Below are 18,894 nucleotides of genomic sequence, written 5' to 3'. Positions count from 1 at the left end.
CTGGAGAACCAACTTAGCTAAAGATAAAAATTAAAATATTATTATTAATTTATACTGATTCTTAAATAGGGTAAGTAGTTTGAGTTTGAGGATATTGTACTTAGGATACTCTCAACTTAAGAAACCATTCCCATTTTTCATTGTAGGGCATTAGGAATCTGTCAGAAGCAATGATTCAAATGGTTGTACTCCAGACTGGAGTATGAAACAGTTGTGACCATTAAGTACTACCACCATTTCCATTATTTTTAAAAATAATTTGAAGATTTCATTTGAGAGAGACAGAGCAGGGAGAGAGGCAGGGAGAGAGAGAGGGAGAGAGAATCTCAAGCAGAGTCCCTGCTGAGCACAGAGCCTGACACAAGGCTCAATCCCAGGACCCTGAGATAATGACCTGAGTTGAAACCAAGAATCAGCTGCTTAACCAATTTAGCCACCCAGGCCCCTGGCCATCATGTCCTTTAAATGATGTCTTCTAACTTTCTTCCAATTTTAGATTTCAGATGGGGCCCTTCCTTTTATGTCCCTAAGTACAGAGCTCTAATCAAATGAGCTAAAAATCCAGGGTTAAGTGTGCCAGAAGCAAGTAAGTCAGTGAAGGCACATCCTACAACCTCATCTAAATTCTTTGGCAATGGATGCCTAAAACCTGGAATATCTATTTCCTATAGGAAATTCTGACACTTTAAGAGCTGGTACCTCATAGCATGCTTTGAACTCAGAAAGGCCTTAATATACATCATTCACAGCACAGACCTGGACAGTCACTCAATACAAATTGTGTTGAATCAGTGAATGTACTAGTGACTGTCAAGAATATTTTCATGGCTTGACATTTGAAAAATGGGAATAATCAGAGATGGCCTACTACCCAATATAAAAATAAAAGGTTTTTTTTAATGGTGTTCTATATTTACTCCATTAAAAAGTGAATTAGAATGACTCTCCACCCATACCCAGGTGCAATTATCTATGCGTTTCCAAAGTGTATAAGTACATTATGTTTCTAAGTGCCTATTTTCTAGAAGCCTATAAAATAAATGCTATGTGATACTACTCTTCAAGCAGCTCCCAGAAAAACTAGTCACTTTTTAATTGCTGCATATTTCAGCCTGAATAATAATAATAATAATAATAATAAAGAACTCAGTAAACAATGAAACACAGAAAACTTTCCCTTTAAATAAGAAATCTAGACCAGAAATTAAGCAAGTCCCTCTATTTGGTTAAGTGGGGAGGAGCCTGCATCTCCCTATGCCTGTTTCTGCCTCTCTCTCTCTTTGTGTCTCTCATGAATAAATAAATAAAATCTTTTTTTTTTTAAGTGTTCTACATGATAAATATATTTAGGAACTGATGCATGATGTAGTCCCCTCTTGAAGGAGATACTAGAAAAAGCTATTATTTGTCTGGCACACCATTATTTTAGAAATCCACACTGGCTCTAGGGCATATTTTGATTTTGAAATGTTAACATGTGAAAGAACAAAAAGAGTATGTTAGAATAAATAAAAATAAGATAGTAGTTATACAGCTTTAGGGAAGTCACCTACGTCTCAACTTTTTTTTCTTTCAAATGGCAAATAATAATAAAGCCTACTCCATAGGTTCATAGCACCATGCAGTACAGACTACTGTTGAATGAGGTTCACATGCAGAAAAATCTTGTCATAAGCTAACATAGAGCAAAAATAAAAAAAAATACAGCCATGGTTCTTACTGGAGACTCAGAATGTACATTAGAATATCGAAGTTCTGAGAAATCCCACAATAAGAGAAGCAGTTGTTCAGGTTGGCTTTCTCAAATGTATTTGACCATGTGTGTTAATCCAGGTTCTCAGTGGCAAAATGCAGAATCTGAAGCTGGCTAAATATGAAACAGTTTATTCAAGGGATATTGTGTAGCTTGCAGAATTATTCAGCAGTGTAAATAAAGAGGTTCAAGCCTAAGCTTCCAGAAACTCAAACCCCACATAAAACAAGCCTGATGAGGACACAGCTGCCAGCCACCATGGAGTACTGGGTCCTGTAAATCTGTGAAGCTTCAAGGAGCTCAACTTGAATGCAACTGTCCCCGGGGCCAGCACTGATTCTCTTTCTGGGTCAGGCACAAGTTCTGCTGTCTCCCAAGGACTGATGCCTGTTCTGCCTCCACCCATGCACCCCACTACCAAAAAGTGGATTTTGACTTGCACCTTCTGCGTCTAGTTGCTCAACCAGTATGACTGGTGGAATCTAGGTCAGATGCCTGTGCTCTGGCTGCAAAGAAAGTAAAAGAAGAAAGTTTTATGGGTTCTTCCTGAAGAGGTAAGCCTGCTATGGCTAGAAGCTCCCCGAAGATAGCAAACGTGTATTAATTGCTAGAAATCCAAACACATGAAAAATATCCACTATATTAAGGACCACCAACTCCTCCTTGAAAAAATGAATAACTTCTTATAGAGAACACTACTGAATATACTCCTTCTCCCAGAAGGACACACATCAGCATTTTTCTTTTTAACTGTGCGGGGGGTGGTGGGGGAGACTAAAATTGAGTGGAGTTTAATGTAAGAAAGTTTCTTCCTGGAGTACTCATTGATTTGAGAACATTCTGAGAAAGGGAGTGGGGCTAAAAAGTCACTATACATAGGACAGAAATCTGCCAGGAGTAGGGCACGAGGTGGAGGGGAGCATGAAGAAAGGGCACTGTGGTTCTTTCTGTGCCCTTGGTTCCTACCACCACCGCTGGCTAAATATTACCGTTCCACTACTTCCCATCCACCAAGGCATTTTCCTGGTGTCCTGTTTCTGAACATACCCACACATGGACCCCCTCACAATAAATGCAGTGTGGAACAGCCTGGCAAGGACTGAGATATAGAAACAGACCCTTCCACCAAGTGCTGCTGTTGTGTGCATCAGAGCTAAGTATGGATGGTGACATCTACACCAGCAGATGGGCTGTGGGAACAGATGATAGGGACGTTATGTTTGAGGGGCAGGTATGGTGTATATGTGTGATCAGGCATAAAATATACATTATGTCCTTAATGCTCTTGACAACCCTAAAAGATGGGCGGGTGTGGCCAGAAAGTGAATCCTAAAGGAGCAACTGGTGGAGATTCAGGCAACAACACAACATACAGATATATGGGTCAGCAGGTAGCAGGACCCTATCGGCCACTGAGAAGGGCCCAGAAGATAGGACTCCCAATGTTGTGGATGCTCCAACAAGAACAGACCAAGGCTGTCATCCTAAAGAGACAAATCTACCAGTAAAGACTGGCTTGGGCACAAGACTGCATAAAATAGACATTATTAGAGTTAAAGCATACTTTAGCAGTGAGATGTACTAGAGCTCCTGATCTATGGGGTGACTGCGCAAATCTAAATTACAAACCAGGAATGGGGGTGTTATCATAATTATTCTAGGACAGTAGGATAAGGCAGGAGTGTCCTTGGAAAGTGGGACATGTGATCACCACAAGTATACATTATCTGGTCCTAGTGAGTCTGCAAGTAGAATTCAAGTAAACATGGCTGAGAAAGGACAAGAATGCAAAGGTTGAAAACTAAAGAACATTCGACTTAAGAGAGTTTTCCCTTTTATTCCTTTGGTTTTAATATTTGAAGAGATGGTGTAAAAATCAGAGATGCAAGCTAGCATACATTTTACTTTTTCTCTCCTAATTCATAGTCAGAGGCTACCATGAGTGTTCCAGCAATAGCAATGAAACATGAAAACTCTCATGGAGGAATGCCTGGGTGGCTCAGCTGCTGAGCACCTGCCTTCAGCTCAGGTAGTGATCCTGGGGCCAAGGATCGAGTCCTGCATCAGGCTCCCTGCAAGGAGTCTGCTTCTCCCTCTGCTATGTCTCTGCCTGACTCTCTTTGTCTCTCATGAATAAAGAAATAAAATCTTTTAAAAAAAGACAAAAGAAAGGAAAGAAAACTCTTGGAAAGTTTTCCAGAAGACTGAAGAGCAAGACAGCAAATTTCCCTCAGCAGGAGTGTCAGCAGCAAGATGGAAGCTAATCCCAAAGACAAAGTCTTCTAACACCCTGGAAGTTTCAGCTTCAGAAATGGCCAGGATACAGGGTTGCTTCAGGATGTGGCCATGGGGACAAAGCCAAAGGTGATGGCCTTTGGCTCATTCGAAGTTTTAGAGACTTTAAAAAAAAAAAAAAAAAAAGGAAATCAGATGTCGATGACCAGACTGAATGATTATGGGATCACACAAAAGGACTTTAATTATTAGTAGATTCACTTTCTTAGACTAAGATCTCTATGGGAAATGCTCCCTGATCCCAAACATTGTAATCAAAGAAGCAGTGGATCACAGTATCCAAATGCTTCCATCTTGTCTTCAGGTAGACAGTCTGGTCTGGGCCTGTTTTGTAAATGCTGTAATACTAGCCTCAGAAATTAAGCAGAGTTTTATCAGAGGTCTTTTAAAAAGACTTTTTGAGCAGTTTGACACTCCAGTGTCAATGCTGCAGTATTGTTCCTGAGATTCTAGATGTTAACTTTGAATACTAACCTGGCATTGGGAAGACATGTTCATTATTAAGACTTTCAGGACAACCTCAATAGCGGTATGTTTGGAGGGAAGATGACATTGAATGCAGTACAATGAGGCCTTGTACCCTTTTTAGCATTTCAGCACACTTCAGGCTTGTGAAATCCCTCCACCCTCTCTCTGTACAAAGCTTCTCTTCAAAGTTTACACTGGCAGGGATTTGGAGGATTAAAAATCCCCTAAGTACAGTGGGTCAGTCAGGCCTTAAGTTAATGAACCTCATGCTCTTAAGCAGAGTTTGAATGCCGTGGTTGAGCAAGAAATGTCAGAGTGAGGTAAAAGAAAATGTCTAGGAGGTCCTTTGGTCCACAAGCAACTTCAGCCCTCCCTACAAATTCATAGGTCTTTTCTTTTCTTTCTTCCTCCTCTCTCTCTCTCTCTCTCTCTCTCTCTGGCTACCACATCCCCTATCCTACCCTATATATTTTACTTACATTTTATTATTTGTTATCATTATCCATGAGGTCAAGATTTTGTCTGTTTTATACATCTTTGTATTTCCAAAGCCTGGTACAGAAGAGGTGTTTAATAACATTTGTTGGATAAATGAATGAATGAATGAATGAATGAGTGAATTAGTGATGGAAGACTCCCTCACCATATAGATATAAGTCACTCATTTCAGTTTACCCTTCAGATGTAAAGTAATCTATTAAGAGAAGAAGTTCTGTAAAATCCTCTTCTTCTACCCCTGTACCTAGAGTTTGCATGCAGGAGAGCAATTCTTTTGAAAGAAAGAAACGTGAAGGGATATGCAGAAGCCATAGAACAAAACTGAGTGTGGAGCTAAGAAATAAGGGGAATAGGTGAATTCACATACATTTTGCAATTTAAAATGAAAAAGCCAGAAGAATGTCCGAAAATTAAACTATAAAAAATGTCCTATTTCTAAGGCACCTGGGTGGCTCAGTCAGTTAAGCAGCCAACTCTTGATCTCTGCTTAGGTCTTGATCTCAGAGCCATGAGTTCAAGCCCTGCATTTTTAAAAAAAACAAAGTAGTATTTCTCAAATTCTGTAACCTCATCAGACCTGTGAGTTTGCTCTACATTTCTCTCTTTACAAGAATCATACCCCAAACAAACAAATCAAAAAGATTCAATGACAAGAAAAGTAGAAAGATGGCAGCAAATGATGGATACTATGTCCTGAATCCAAGGAAAAATCCTAAGAAATAGGGGAAACAAAGGGTTTTGGAAGAGAGAAGGAGAAAAGCATTCTAGTGTGCCAAGAAGGAAGGCAAAACCCCCAGGAACTTCTGGAAGTAGCAACTTCCAGACTCAGGTCAGCTCAGAGACATGACTGAAAGGAGGCAGGCACCAAAACTGTCCAGGACATGGCCAGAATAAAAGAATATCCCAACTATGACCGAAAAGTGACACCACCATCCTCCTCTCCATCGCCATCATCCCCCAACCCAAGCAGTTGCTTAATCCCTGATGGTGTTCAAACTTCATTGAGGAGTGCCTGGGTGGCTGAGTTACTTAAGCTTCTACCTTTGGATCAGGTCATGATCTCCAGGATCTCCAGGTCCTGGGATAGAGCCCTATTCTGGGCTCCCTGCTCAGAAGGGAATCTGCTTCTCCCTCCTTCCTCTGCCCCTTCCCCCTGCTTGTGTTCTCTCTCTCTTCTCTCTCTCTCTTTCTCAAAGAGATAAATGAAATCTTAAAAAAAATCAACTTGAAGGAGGAGGGTGGGGGGATGGGGTGACTGGTTGATGGCGCTACGGAGTGCACTTATTGGGATGAGTACTGGGTGTTATGTTATATGTTGGGAAATTGAATTTAAATAAAATATTTAAAAAACCAAAAATAAACTTCAGTCAGAGTCTCAAATCAGGTATTTCTTTCCAATCCCTATAGCATTTATCCTTGTTCAAAGCCTTGGTATTTTCCCATAGGAACGCAATGACTACTCTGTTTCCAGATTGACTTGCCTCCCGTCTTTCCCTAGTCCCTGGGAAAATCTGACCATTCTGCTCTCTAGCATAAAACGGGTCAAAGAGTCCTCCTCAGTCTATTTGAATGACATTCGTTATATTTTCAAACCGTTCTTTAATGATTGCATAAATGTTTACAATAAGGCCTTAGTGTGATTTCCAGAAGTAGAGAGACAATATCTATCTTATTCACAGCTGAATTCCAAATACCTAGCCCAGTGCCTATGCTCCATAAGTCTTAAATATGTTTTCCACAAATACATAAAAATAGGAAAATTATGATATAAAACTATGCAGAATGTAATCCTAATAATGTAAAATATATTTCCACATTTATATATAAAAGATACATATTATATAAATAATATATTTCAACATACAACTTATTTATAAATTATATATAAATTTTCATATATTTTATATTTATATAAATATACATATATTTATGTTTTATTTAAAATATGTACATTAAAAATATATTAATGTAAAATATATTTATATGCCCACCAAAAACAGCAAAAAAATACAGTGAAATACATTTACTTTTCTAATTTGCTTTTTTTTTAACTTTCAAAATTTACCGTAAAAACTTTTCTCTCTCTCTCTGATACTGACATGCAAAAATAAAAGCAAAAACAAAGGGAGTAGAGCAAAAGCCACACATCTGACAAATGAGATAGCAGCCTGGGGCATAATGGGAAGAATAATATACTTATCATGCCACATCAGATTCTTCATCTTCCAGCCCTGACTCTGCCCCACTCCCTGCTACTCCTCTGTCATCCAGGAGAGTGAACAGTGCCAAACCACACGATGTTCTTCACTTGCCATCTACTTTCTTACTCCACTATGCCAGTATTCCCAATGTGACAGCTCTGCGTTCTTGCCATCTTTTCATTTCTAGGGCAAAGCACAATTCCTGGCAGAGGATCATATTAAATGTTGATGGCATAAATTAATTAATACATGGGATAAGGTAGTGACACTGCATGTGAACCCATTTCTTTCATTCATTCTAAAAATCATACTTACCTCATAGGGCTGTGTGAGGACTCGATGAGAATGTGCATATAAAACATGCCTGACATATAATAAGCACTCCATAAACAAACAAAGTTATTAGCTATTATCACTATGACCATGTCCAGGTCACTTTTTGCCCTCTTAGCCAAGATCATCTTAAATTGTGGATAGTAATTTCTACCCTGCCCACTCATCCCCTTGAAATCAGAAAGAGCTTCAAGCAATTTGGGAACCATAAACCACTAGACAAACACATATGAGTATCATTATAATGATGCTGATGATGATATGATTACTTTCTGTGGGAATCTTGCCTAGTAAGTTAATCCTTTAAGGTCACATTACCTTTGCTGACGTTTCAAACCATCCTACGAAACCATGCTCCTTGCAGAACTGGTCCATCTTCAGGCCATTGTTTATGAGCACGTCCTTCCCCTGGTCACATTTGTTGGCCAACAAAACCACTGAAACTGGTTTGCCATTAGGGAGACTTAACTTGGAGTCCAAATCATTTTTCCACTTTGTCACCGCTTCAAATGTAGCTGGCCTGGTGACATCGAAGACGATAAATGCACCCATAGCTTCTCGGTAGTAGACCCTTGTCATGTTTCCAAATCTTTCTTGACCTAACACCAAAAAGAAATAGAAATCAAAACCTGATTACAATTGTAAACTGAGTTTCATACCAGAACCTCATGAGGCCTTTATTATACGAGCAGATCACTCAGTAAAGTGCCTCAGTATCTATCTTTAAAGAGTAAGCGGAAGATACAATCACGCAGCTTTGTTTTTCATCTTTGAATCTGGAAGGGATTTGTTCATTTAACAAGTATTTTCTTATAGCATGTAGTGTTCTAGAACTGTGCTAGAACAGCATGCCACTAGCCACAAACAGCTACTTAGGCTTCAATTAATTAAAATTAAATACAGTTTAAAATTCAGTTCCTCAGTCACACTAGCTACCCATATTTCAAGTATTTAGTAACCACATGTGGCCAGTGGCTACAGAATTAGACAACTCCAATATAGAACATTTCCATTATCACTGGATATTCTACTGGACAATACTGTTTTAAGTACTTGGGATACAATGATTAAAATGTGAAAATCTCTGCCATCATAGAGCTTACGTTTTAGTGGAGTGATAGATTATAAATTATAAACATAACAAACATACCTAAATTATGAAATATGTTAAAAGGTGCCCACAGTCAATTCCAATTAAGGGTAGTGTTGGTTGGCATTTATTTATATTTAATAACCATCAAAAATGCAGTTTTCATAAGTAATTATAAAGGTAGAATTACTATCTCCATTTTACAGTGAAAAAGTTGGACCTCAAGAGGCTAAATAACTTGTTCAAAGTATACAGATGATGAGCTTTGGAGCTGGAATGCAAATCTGAACTTCGTGAATCCAGAGCCCATAGTCATTTGCCAACATTGAATACTCTCAACTACTAAACCATTAGTCTTTGACTATCTCTCCTCCAGGCTTACATACCAAGAGGGTCACACTCAACTCAACTGAACAGAAAACAGATATTTACATTGATGCCAGTTTCTGGACTACCTGCTTGGAATACAACAATAAACTAGATGGCCTCTACCCTTAAGTACTCTACAATCTATTGAATAAGAAAAGTCTTCTGACAGAGAAAAAGAGAGAAACAGAAAGAGAGAGGAAGGAAGGAAGGAAGGAAGGAAGGAAGGAAGGAAGGAAGGAAGGAAGGAAGGAAGGAAGGATGGATTTAGGTAGGCAGGCATTGGTCTTATTCAGACCAATCAGAATCACTTTTGCTCTGATTCTTCATTTTTTAAGTAAATGTTGGCCAGTTTGTTAAACACTCTAAGGTTAGCCTTCCTCATCTGCAAAATGGCAGCAAGAATGTGTACCTCACAGGACTGTGGTGTGGATGAAATGAATCAACATATGGAAAGCGCCCAGCACGGGACCTTAGAACTAACTGGCCCTTGAGATTTCCCTGCCTTTCTCCAGCATGTTAAAAATTAAGAAAGACAATATGAAATCAGAGTTCCAGAGCAGAGTTTATGACAAAAAAATTACTGGGATTTCGGCTGATGAAATGAATCCTATTGCTTGTAACTCTAGCCACTAATAGTAGCTGAAGACAGGAGCTAATGAAGGCGGGGTTTATTTCTTTTTAACCCAAAACTCCAGAAGTATAGGACAAGACAAAGGCCTTTTCTTCTGATTTGGTCATTTATTTATGGTAAGAGTCTTAGAAAGTTATATAAATTAAAACAAAGCAAGGTGTGTATTTAATAAGCCAATTTGTTGCAAAAAAGAATAAAATGCCAAAACTGGCAGGTATCTAAGAATATCCAGGTCAACAGCTCTAAGAACACTTCACACTTAACTTTGAGCACAACGTGTTGTGATGCTGAGTTTTTATTCACATTAACAAATACTTTGGCAGGTTGTTACATTCACATGGGCATGAGCATTACAGATTTGGAGGACATGATCCACGAGCACTTAGTAAAAATGGATGCAGATCAAGGTTCTGCCCTAGCGGGTGAGCTGTGTGCCCACGCATGTATCACTGGAGAGAAGAGCATCCTGTAAGGGCCAGCACATGATGATCCTAAAACATCTCTTACACAGGATTTACCATAGAAGCCTTTCTTTGTACTCCTCCACAATTGTCTAGCCAATGAAAGAAAGTGGTATAATGCTCTTCATATGACACACAACCCGCAGATGAACTTTCATTTCTCCCAAATGAATTTTAAATTTCTTTTACTTTCTTTTTTTAGTTCCTAATACAAACAGTGATCCCCTTTGATACTGCTCAGGATGGCCATGACATTTCGGGAAGACGGGAGAAAAAAGCCTTCTGTGATCATTCAGGACTCTGAAGGCCTCTAGGCTTTGTACAGTTGTCTTATGATCCCTTGCAGAGAACTAATCAGATGAAAAGCAAAGTCATGGGTTATTCAATAATCTGCTTGTCCAGAGGTTTTCATAGTAGAATAAGGATATCTTCAAGAAGGAAGACCTTTACAGTTCAAATATATGGCAAAGGGTCATTTTTAAGACTAAGCAAAAAAGCAATATATCGGCTTAACACCTCTGGAGGAATTCAAAAAGGACATCTGTGTGTTTGTGTGTATGCCTCTGTGTGTGTTTGAGTTTGTGAGGGCAAGTGTGCCAGATCAGAAACAAAGAGAAAAATGTATATTGAGGTCACTGGGCCTGCTGACTTGAAAAGTCTGTATTTCCAGTGTTCTGGCAGGAGGTCACATTCAGACAAGGGCGTTTCCAGAGCTCACATTTTATCCTTCCTTTGTCAGCTGATAGTCTCTCTGTTGTTTCTTATTAAAGAATGAGAACCAGGTGACTTTCCATGAATGCCTACATATGGGCATTGTAGAGACCTAATGAATTTATCACAGGTAATTAAGACAAACAAAAACAAAAACAGAAACAAACAAACAAAAAAAAAACCATAGTTCAAAAATTCCCAGTGGGGCTATATCACTCATTCAACACACATTTACTGAATAGCTAATAGGTCCAGGCTCCGTATTTTGTGCTGCAAATACATATCTTTTGCCCTTAAGGAACTTCTATACTAGGAAGTGTCATACTGAATGCCTGCACCAAAAATGATCTGATTCATCATGTAGGTTCCCATTTCTCTTAGGCTCTACACATACATCCATGGCCATGTCGATGTGACTCATGATTCAGTGTCAGCTTCCAGGAAAGTTAAATGACAAAGCAATGAACTGAATCACAAAAGTTAATACAATGGCTGCTGTAATAATTTGGACAATCTTGCTGCAGAAGGCAATAAATCGAATGGTCAGAAGACATGGGTCTTCATTTTAATCATTGGTTACAAGTGCAGCCTTAGACAAATGCATTTCTCTTTTTGAAACTGTTTTCTCACCTGTAAAATGAATTTGTTCTGGCTGACCTCTAAGTTCCCTTTCTGCTTTCTGCATCTAGAGTTAAAATATTCCTAGTAAATCAACGCTTGGCCCTCTGCCCCAATAGCCTTAAATGGTCCATTTGGTTTCACAGACTCAGTTAAAAATATACACAAGCAATACAGCTATAATGTGTATTTAATGGTATTTTCACTTGGTAATTAGTACTCTATAGATGTTCTCAGTGGGCATAACCAAGCTGGGAATCTTCTACATAGACATAGAAACAACAGAAGGAAGTGAGTTGGGTTTTCTGTTAGACTGGGCACATTCTCTTACCACTCTACCACTAACCTACTAGCTCTGTGAGCTCAGATGAGTCATTTTATCATTCTGAGCCTCAATTTTCATCATTGGTAAAATAGGGAGTAGATAAGATACCTGAAATGAAATTCATTACTGCCTCTGGCCACCTCTCCCATCAACCTCCTCAGATGCAGGCATCCAGCTCTCCACCTGCTACTACCCAGTGTTCCCTCCAGTTCTCGACATCACTAGTAATATTGCCCCCCTAGTACCTTTATGTCACCTTCTGACTCTTTCTTCACCCCGCTGCCTAACGGGTCTCCAACATCCTACCAATGTTTCTGTTTTAGAAGCAGGTTGTGATTGGCCCTCCCCCACCATCAGCACTGCCACTGCTCCCATTCAGGCCCTCACTGGGAGCCCTGATAGCTCCCTAACTGAGACTCCCAGCATCTCAGCTCCATTACCCCTGCTCTCCCTTAAAATAAATATAAATATAAACACAGGTGTTCAGACATTCTCATAAGAGATCACCAGATGGGCATACATTGGAAGGAAATGAAATCATTACCTTCAAGAGCTGTCTGCACTCCATGTTCACTGCAGCATTGTTCGTAAGGACTGAGACTTAGAAACCTCCTAAGTGTCCATCAGTGGAGGAATGAATAAAGAAAACATGTCATATACATACAGTGGAATAGTATCAGCTATGGAAAGGAAGGAAATCCTGACTTTTGCGACAACATGGACAAAAGGAATGAGAGCATTGTATTAGATGAAATAAGTCAGAGAGAAAAAATACTGTATGATCTCCCTTATATGTGGAATCCAAAAAAGCCAAACTTGTAGGGACACCTAGTTGGCTCAGTCCGTTAAGCGTCTGACTCTTGATTTCAGTTCATGTCATGAGATCGAGTCCCGCACTGGGCTCCATGCTGAGCATGGAGCCCGCTTGGGATTCTCTCTCTCCCTCTCCTTCTGCCCCTCCCTGCCTCCTCCCCACCGCTCAGGTGCTCTCTCTTAAAAAACAGAACAACAACAACAACAAAAACATACTTGTAGAAACATAAAGTAGAAAGGTGGTTGCCGGGACTGGGAGAAAGAAATACAGGGAGATGTTAGCCAAAGGGTATAAACTTCCAGTTCTAAGATAAATAAGTTCTGGGGATCTAATGTGCAGTATGGTGATTATAGTTAGTAATATTGTATTATATACTTGCAAGTTGCTAAGAGAGTAGTTCCTAAATGTTCTCACCACATACCAAAAAACAGTAATTATGTAAGGTGATAGAGATATTCATTCTATTGTGATAATCACTTTTGAAATATATAAGAATATCAAGCCATCATGTTGTACAGCTTAAATGTATATGTTATATGCCAATCATACCTCAATAAAGCCAAAAAGAAAAATCACCTTAGGTATTTCTAGAATACCCATTCCTGGGCCCTGCTCTTCAGAGATTTTTACTGTGCTAGTTTTCTGTGGGGCCCAGGAATCTGTTTTTAAGCACTCCCTAGGTGAAGTCTTAAAACTCTATTTCTAGGAGAATTCACTTTCAAAATGTAAGCATTAACAGTGCGCTCTACTGCTTTAGCCCTTACTGACTCTTACACGCTTAAAAACAGACACCTTTATTAACACTGCACGTAAGGAGATTTTGGCTCCAATCACCTTTCCAAACCCCTCTGTCACTTCCTTCAACATACTCCACAGCCAAGCCTCACTGGATTACTTATTCTTCCTAAAACACATTCTACAGTACTCACCGGATTTTCTTGCCTTTTCATACCTCTGTTCCCAAAGCCTGAATTCCTTCTCCATCTTTCCTCCTACTCTGCTCCATGAAATCCTTTGCAAACTGCAATTGTGCCCTGAAATGTCATTATATTGGTGCAACTTTCCCTGGCCCCCCAGCTGAAACTAATAACTCCTTTTCCCACAGCATCTTCTTTATCCTACATTATTCATATTTGTCATGCTATATTATCTATATATCTCCACCATGGTACTGTAAAATCCTAAAGAGCAAATTGAAAAAATATATATATTAAAGATAGAGAATGTGAGCAGGGGTTGGTGGAGAGGCAAAGGGAGAGGGAGACAGAATATCTTAGGCTTCACAACCCTGTGATCATGACCTGAGCCAAAATCAAGAGTCAGATGCTTAACTGACTGAGCCACCCAGGTGCCTTGATCATATTTTAATGTTGCGAATCTGAGGCCTCTTCTCTACTTGTATGATAGAATAAAAACTCAAGGTACTATTGTAGAAATAAACTGAAATTAAAGTTCTTTCTTCCTCTAAAATACAACATCATCATGTATTCACGAACTAGTGCTATGTACTAATACACTCACTCTATGTTATACTCTCATTTCCAGTAAATAATCAATAGTGGAGAAAATTAACATTCTGAAAGGGTTATGTGCATATCTGTTGTAACAAGTTTGACACTGGAACGTTATGTTTTTGTAATCATTCTCATCCTCTTAAAAAATAATCTCTTGGAATCAATTTACTCTATTCAAAATAACATATGTTTTGGGTCACGGCATAATCCAGAGAGTTAAGAGTACTACCAAGATACTCTCTTTATATCTCGGAAATAATAGTATGAAAGGCAGGAAGATGAATCCAAAAGTATATATGGACTTTGGACAGGAATCTAGAAGAAAACAAATCTATCTAATGACTGTGATGGCCAAATGGACACTGAACTTAAAATAGCTTAACTAGTTTTGAAGACTCAGGGAAACCCACAGACTAGACTCAGAGTTTGGAGGACATCCTCGTGAATAGGTTTCCTCCAGTTTTTAAGAGCCCATCTGACCCTCTGGCCATCGTTTTGAAACTCATTCATCTTCTCTCTTCCCTACTTTGCCCCACCAAGCAAGCAGCAGAAACACATCAAACCATCACTTTTTTTTTTTTTTCCAAATCACCTATGCTGACATACTGGCATTAGCCATGTGTAATCTTCGCTCACAAAATTACAAGCTCCCCCTAGCCAGAACCACCTTTCAGCAGCCCCCATGACAAGTATCTTGAGCAGTTAGTATACAGTGAGTACTCAATAAGGCCTCACTGAGTGAAGGAATAGCCCCTGATTCTCCCCCCCTTTCCCAGCAGATACATGCAGGCTTAACAAGATGTTAAGAGTCACCCTCTGCCATGTCTCTTGCCTTCATCATCACCACTATAGGGAGGATCGCCTCATCTCATCCCATCCATTCACTGAAGAACAAAGTTTTGAATCCTTATTATTTTTCAGGCTCTATTCTAGCAACTAGAAAACAGAATTAAAGGGCCTTGTTCTAATGAATCTTACATTCTAACAGCAAGAGATAAAAAGTTGGTAAGGTACACATAACGCTACACTAGCTGGTTAAGTGTTAGGAAGAAAAATAAAGTAGGAAAGGAGAATATGGTATGTGGGGGTGAAGGCAAAATTAAGCAGGATGGATGATGAAGGCCCACAGAAAAAGTGTCCCTTAAGTAAAGACCAAAAAGAAGTAAAGGAGAAAGCCATATGGATATTTAGGAGAAGAGTGTTTTCGACAGAACAACATCAACAAAGACTCTGAGGCACAAATGTGTCGGTTAAGTGTTTAGAGAAGATCAAGGAGTCTCTGTTGGAGAGGATAGAGCAAGAGGAAGAGTATATATTGAGGCAGGCGGACCTCAAGGTCCAGAGGGGAGCTAATTTCAGGCCATTATATGAAGGTTGCCTTTTATTCTGCATGAGAGAGGAAAGCAGTGAAGGACTGTGAGCAGATTAGAAACATGATCAGGGGCAGGACTAAATGGATACTATGGTTGTCGCATTAAGGAATGACCTATAGGAGTCAAGGTTGGAAGTGGGGAGACAATAATCCAGGCAAGAAACAATGATATAGACCAACATGGTGATGGTGAAAGGTGGTGAAGATTGGTTGCTTCCTGGATATAACTGGTAATCAAGATAATAGAGGAGAGACGTTGAATATGAGATGATTCCAGCAGGACTCCAGAACTTTTGGCTTAAAAAAATCAAAAGTACAGAGTTGCTAGTAGCTAAGATAGAGAAGACTTTGGGGGGACATCTGGGTGGTTCAGCAGTTTAGCACCTGCCTTTGACTCAGGGTGTGATCCTGGAGTCCCAGGATCGAGTCCCACATCAGGCTTCCTGCATGGAGCCTGCTTCTCTCTCTGCCTATGTCTCTACCCCTGTCTCTTTCTGTGTCTCTCATGAATAAATAAATAAAATCTTTTTTTTTTAAAGAAGACTTTGGAGGTGCAGGTTTTGTGGAAGTAGATCAGGACTCTGATACATTAAGTTTGAGACATCTATTAGGCTGATATGTTGAGTAGGCAGTTGTGTATATAATGCTGAAGTTCCAGAGGATGGTCAGGTCTGGAGAGCTAACTGGTACTTTAATTTCTATATGCCTCTGCCAAATTCACCTTCCAAAGCTCTATTTTCATCCTATCATTTCCATAATTAAACACATTCAGAGAGCCACCACACTAACAGCAGATGCCACAAACTGGTGGTTGGGCTGCTAACATGTTCTATGACCCACACAAAATTAAGGCAATTTGACCTATTTTCCAACAGTCATAAATTGGAATATCTCTAGGCATGTCTGAGTGGCTCAGTCAGTTAAACCTCCAGCTCTTGGTTTCAACTCAGGTCATGATTTTATGGGTTATGGGATAAATGCTGCATCAGATTCTAAGCTCAATGGGGAGTCAGTCTACTTGAGATTCTCTTCCTCTGCCCCTCCCCACACTGGTGTGTTCTCTCTCATTCTCTCTCTCTCTCTCAAATAAATAAATATATCTTTTTAAAAATAGGAAGATCTCTAATAAGACAGATATTGGAATTTCTTGAAAATTCAGAGCATATAGAACTACCAAGTTCACATAATAAGAGTGATGTCTAGAAGCTAGTTTATTTTATTTGAGCTAACTAGTACCAAACACCCAATTTTAAAGGAAAGATAATTTGCTCAGATGCTATTCCTTTTGCATTGTCATATACCACAAAAACACTGTCTTAAATTTAAATGTGTATAATTGCATCCATTTTATAAAAATAACTCTAACAAAATATTTAGAATTTAATGAAATTGATATAATTTTATTTTAAAGTTGTTGCTACTGATCTGTTTTTCTTACTATAAGCCTCTTCCAAATGGTTACCTAGGATCCCATGTTTGTTTATTTTTGCATCAAAATACTCTTTAACACACTGGGCTTGTTCCAGCTTATTCACTTAGCTATAAGTGGAGTTTTGTAGAGAAACAAAACGTGATCCAGGATTATGGGGAAGCTGTGTTCCCACTTCCTAGGAAAACAAGGAGCAGTAGCTTGAGTGGTCCTAAACTGGGAACAGATTTTTCAGGGAGAAACTCATCAAAAGATGAGTAAGAGTTTGTCAGGTAGACAAAAGAGTTCATGTACGTTACCCTCTGGGCTCCTATGGGATTTTCAAAGTTGCATACCTTGATCTACAAGTTAAAGGCTAATCCTCAGACTGAGGATCCTCGTGCCTGAAACCATGCCTTGCCTGGCTTTCCTCTAAATTTCTCTTCTTGCTTTCATTCACACTCACTCCAGGGTACCCTTCACTCCTGCTGGAACAGATCCATTCCCTTCCCCTCTACCTAACTAAACCCTAACTATTCTTCAAGGTTGTACCAAGGCCTACTTCTTGGAGCTTTCTGACTAACTTGACCCCACTCTTAACTCTTTCCTCCATTGTACTCACCTAGCACTGACTGTGTCACTTGTTTGCCCATTTATGCAGCACCACCCCCCCCCCCATCTTGCATGGCTTTTTATATGCTGCACATCTCTGCAGCCTATGTCCCTGATTGCACAGAGACGCCTTGAGCCCACTGTTGAATTACTCAATGCTGTTCCCTATGTCTCCACAGCACACACCCTCTGAGAGGCTCATAGGCTACTACATTCACAACAAACCTGTGTGATAGAAGGGGACTATAATACAAGGACTCTTTACATAATGAAGCAACAACTAACACTAATTTCTTATTAGTGAGGGGGGAACCCCAGTGGGGAGAACAGTGAACTGAAGAAAGCAAGATCTCTCATCCAACCCATTTGTTATCTATGCCTACTAAACTCCCACTCATTCTTAAGATTCACCTTGAAAAAAATAATCTGCCCTCCTGCCCTGTTCAGAACCACTCAAGCTCTTTCCACAACTTCTTTAGTTCCCTCAGTTCATAGCTAGATAGGGTATGTCGAATGAAGCCAAAGTGTGTGAGAGTAAGATGACATAAAAAGTAACAATTGATTTTTCAGGTGTCAATAAACAATAACATTATGGAAAGGAAGGGTGAATGATTTGTAGTGACCTATTTTTAAAATAATAACAGAATATTCTAATTAAATTCTATATTTAAATTTCAGGCTGTTGTGGGGGCAGGGAGAGAGAGAAACAGAAAGAGAGAGAGACAATTAGTACCCCACTATCCCAGATTTTTTGGTCAGAATTTATTTTGACTGAGGTCCAACACTACTCAGATTAGATGAAATAACTCACTTGAATAGAGAATAATGTAATGTCCAATACTGGATAGTGGGAGGAAATGAAACCAAGTCACAGAAGAGAGGTTGGCACAAATTGAGAAAAAAAACAAAAACAAAAACAAAAACAAACAAAAAAAAAAACCAGCATTCCATATTGTCACCTAAACAAATTAAACAAATGCCTAACAAATAACCTAAAAATATATCCACTGAACAAGAAGCTCAAATGTATTCATAAAAAGGTACGTTTGAATTACTTAGCATTTGACATCACCTCTAAGTTACCTTCAAAGATACTTTTATAAGTAACTCACAAGACAGTAAAAAATTCACGAGTTATAACACTTTTACAAATTTATGACTAGACTCTAAGGGTTTCACTTAAAGAATTTCCAGATTCCTCTAGAGCCCTAATTCCCGAAACATGTACCAGGTTGCTCTAGGGTGTGTCAGTGAACCCACAGGGGTGCAACAGGATAAACAGGATATTTTAAAATCTCAAGCCAGACACAGCAGTACTCAAGCTCCATCAAGGAACTTGATCTCAGGAACTTCTAGCTTGAGACAGCTCATTAGATCTGCTATATTCCTTCTGATGTGATCTTATCTTTTCGAAACTAGAG

The 18,894-nt window shown here is 39.3% G+C and overlaps 1 protein-coding gene across 1 annotated transcript in view; it reads right to left on the bottom strand.

Moving 5' to 3' along the window:
• Positions 1 to 18,894, bottom strand: part of RAB38 (RAB38, member RAS oncogene family) — a 55,545-nt gene that overhangs the window by 23,919 nt on the left and 12,732 nt on the right. The window contains exon 2 of the mRNA XM_038568354.1: positions 7,867 to 8,147. Within this exon, the coding sequence (XP_038424282.1) occupies positions 7,867 to 8,147 (281 nt within the window). The remainder of the gene's footprint in view (positions 1 to 7,866; positions 8,148 to 18,894) is intronic.

This window comes from Canis lupus, chromosome 21 (assembly GCF_011100685.1).
Source record: "Canis lupus familiaris isolate Mischka breed German Shepherd chromosome 21, alternate assembly UU_Cfam_GSD_1.0, whole genome shotgun sequence".
Lineage (NCBI taxonomy): Eukaryota > Metazoa > Chordata > Mammalia > Carnivora > Canidae > Canis > Canis lupus.
The sequence above is the reverse complement of the archived record's forward strand: the minus strand, read 5'-3'. Positions and strand labels throughout refer to the sequence as shown.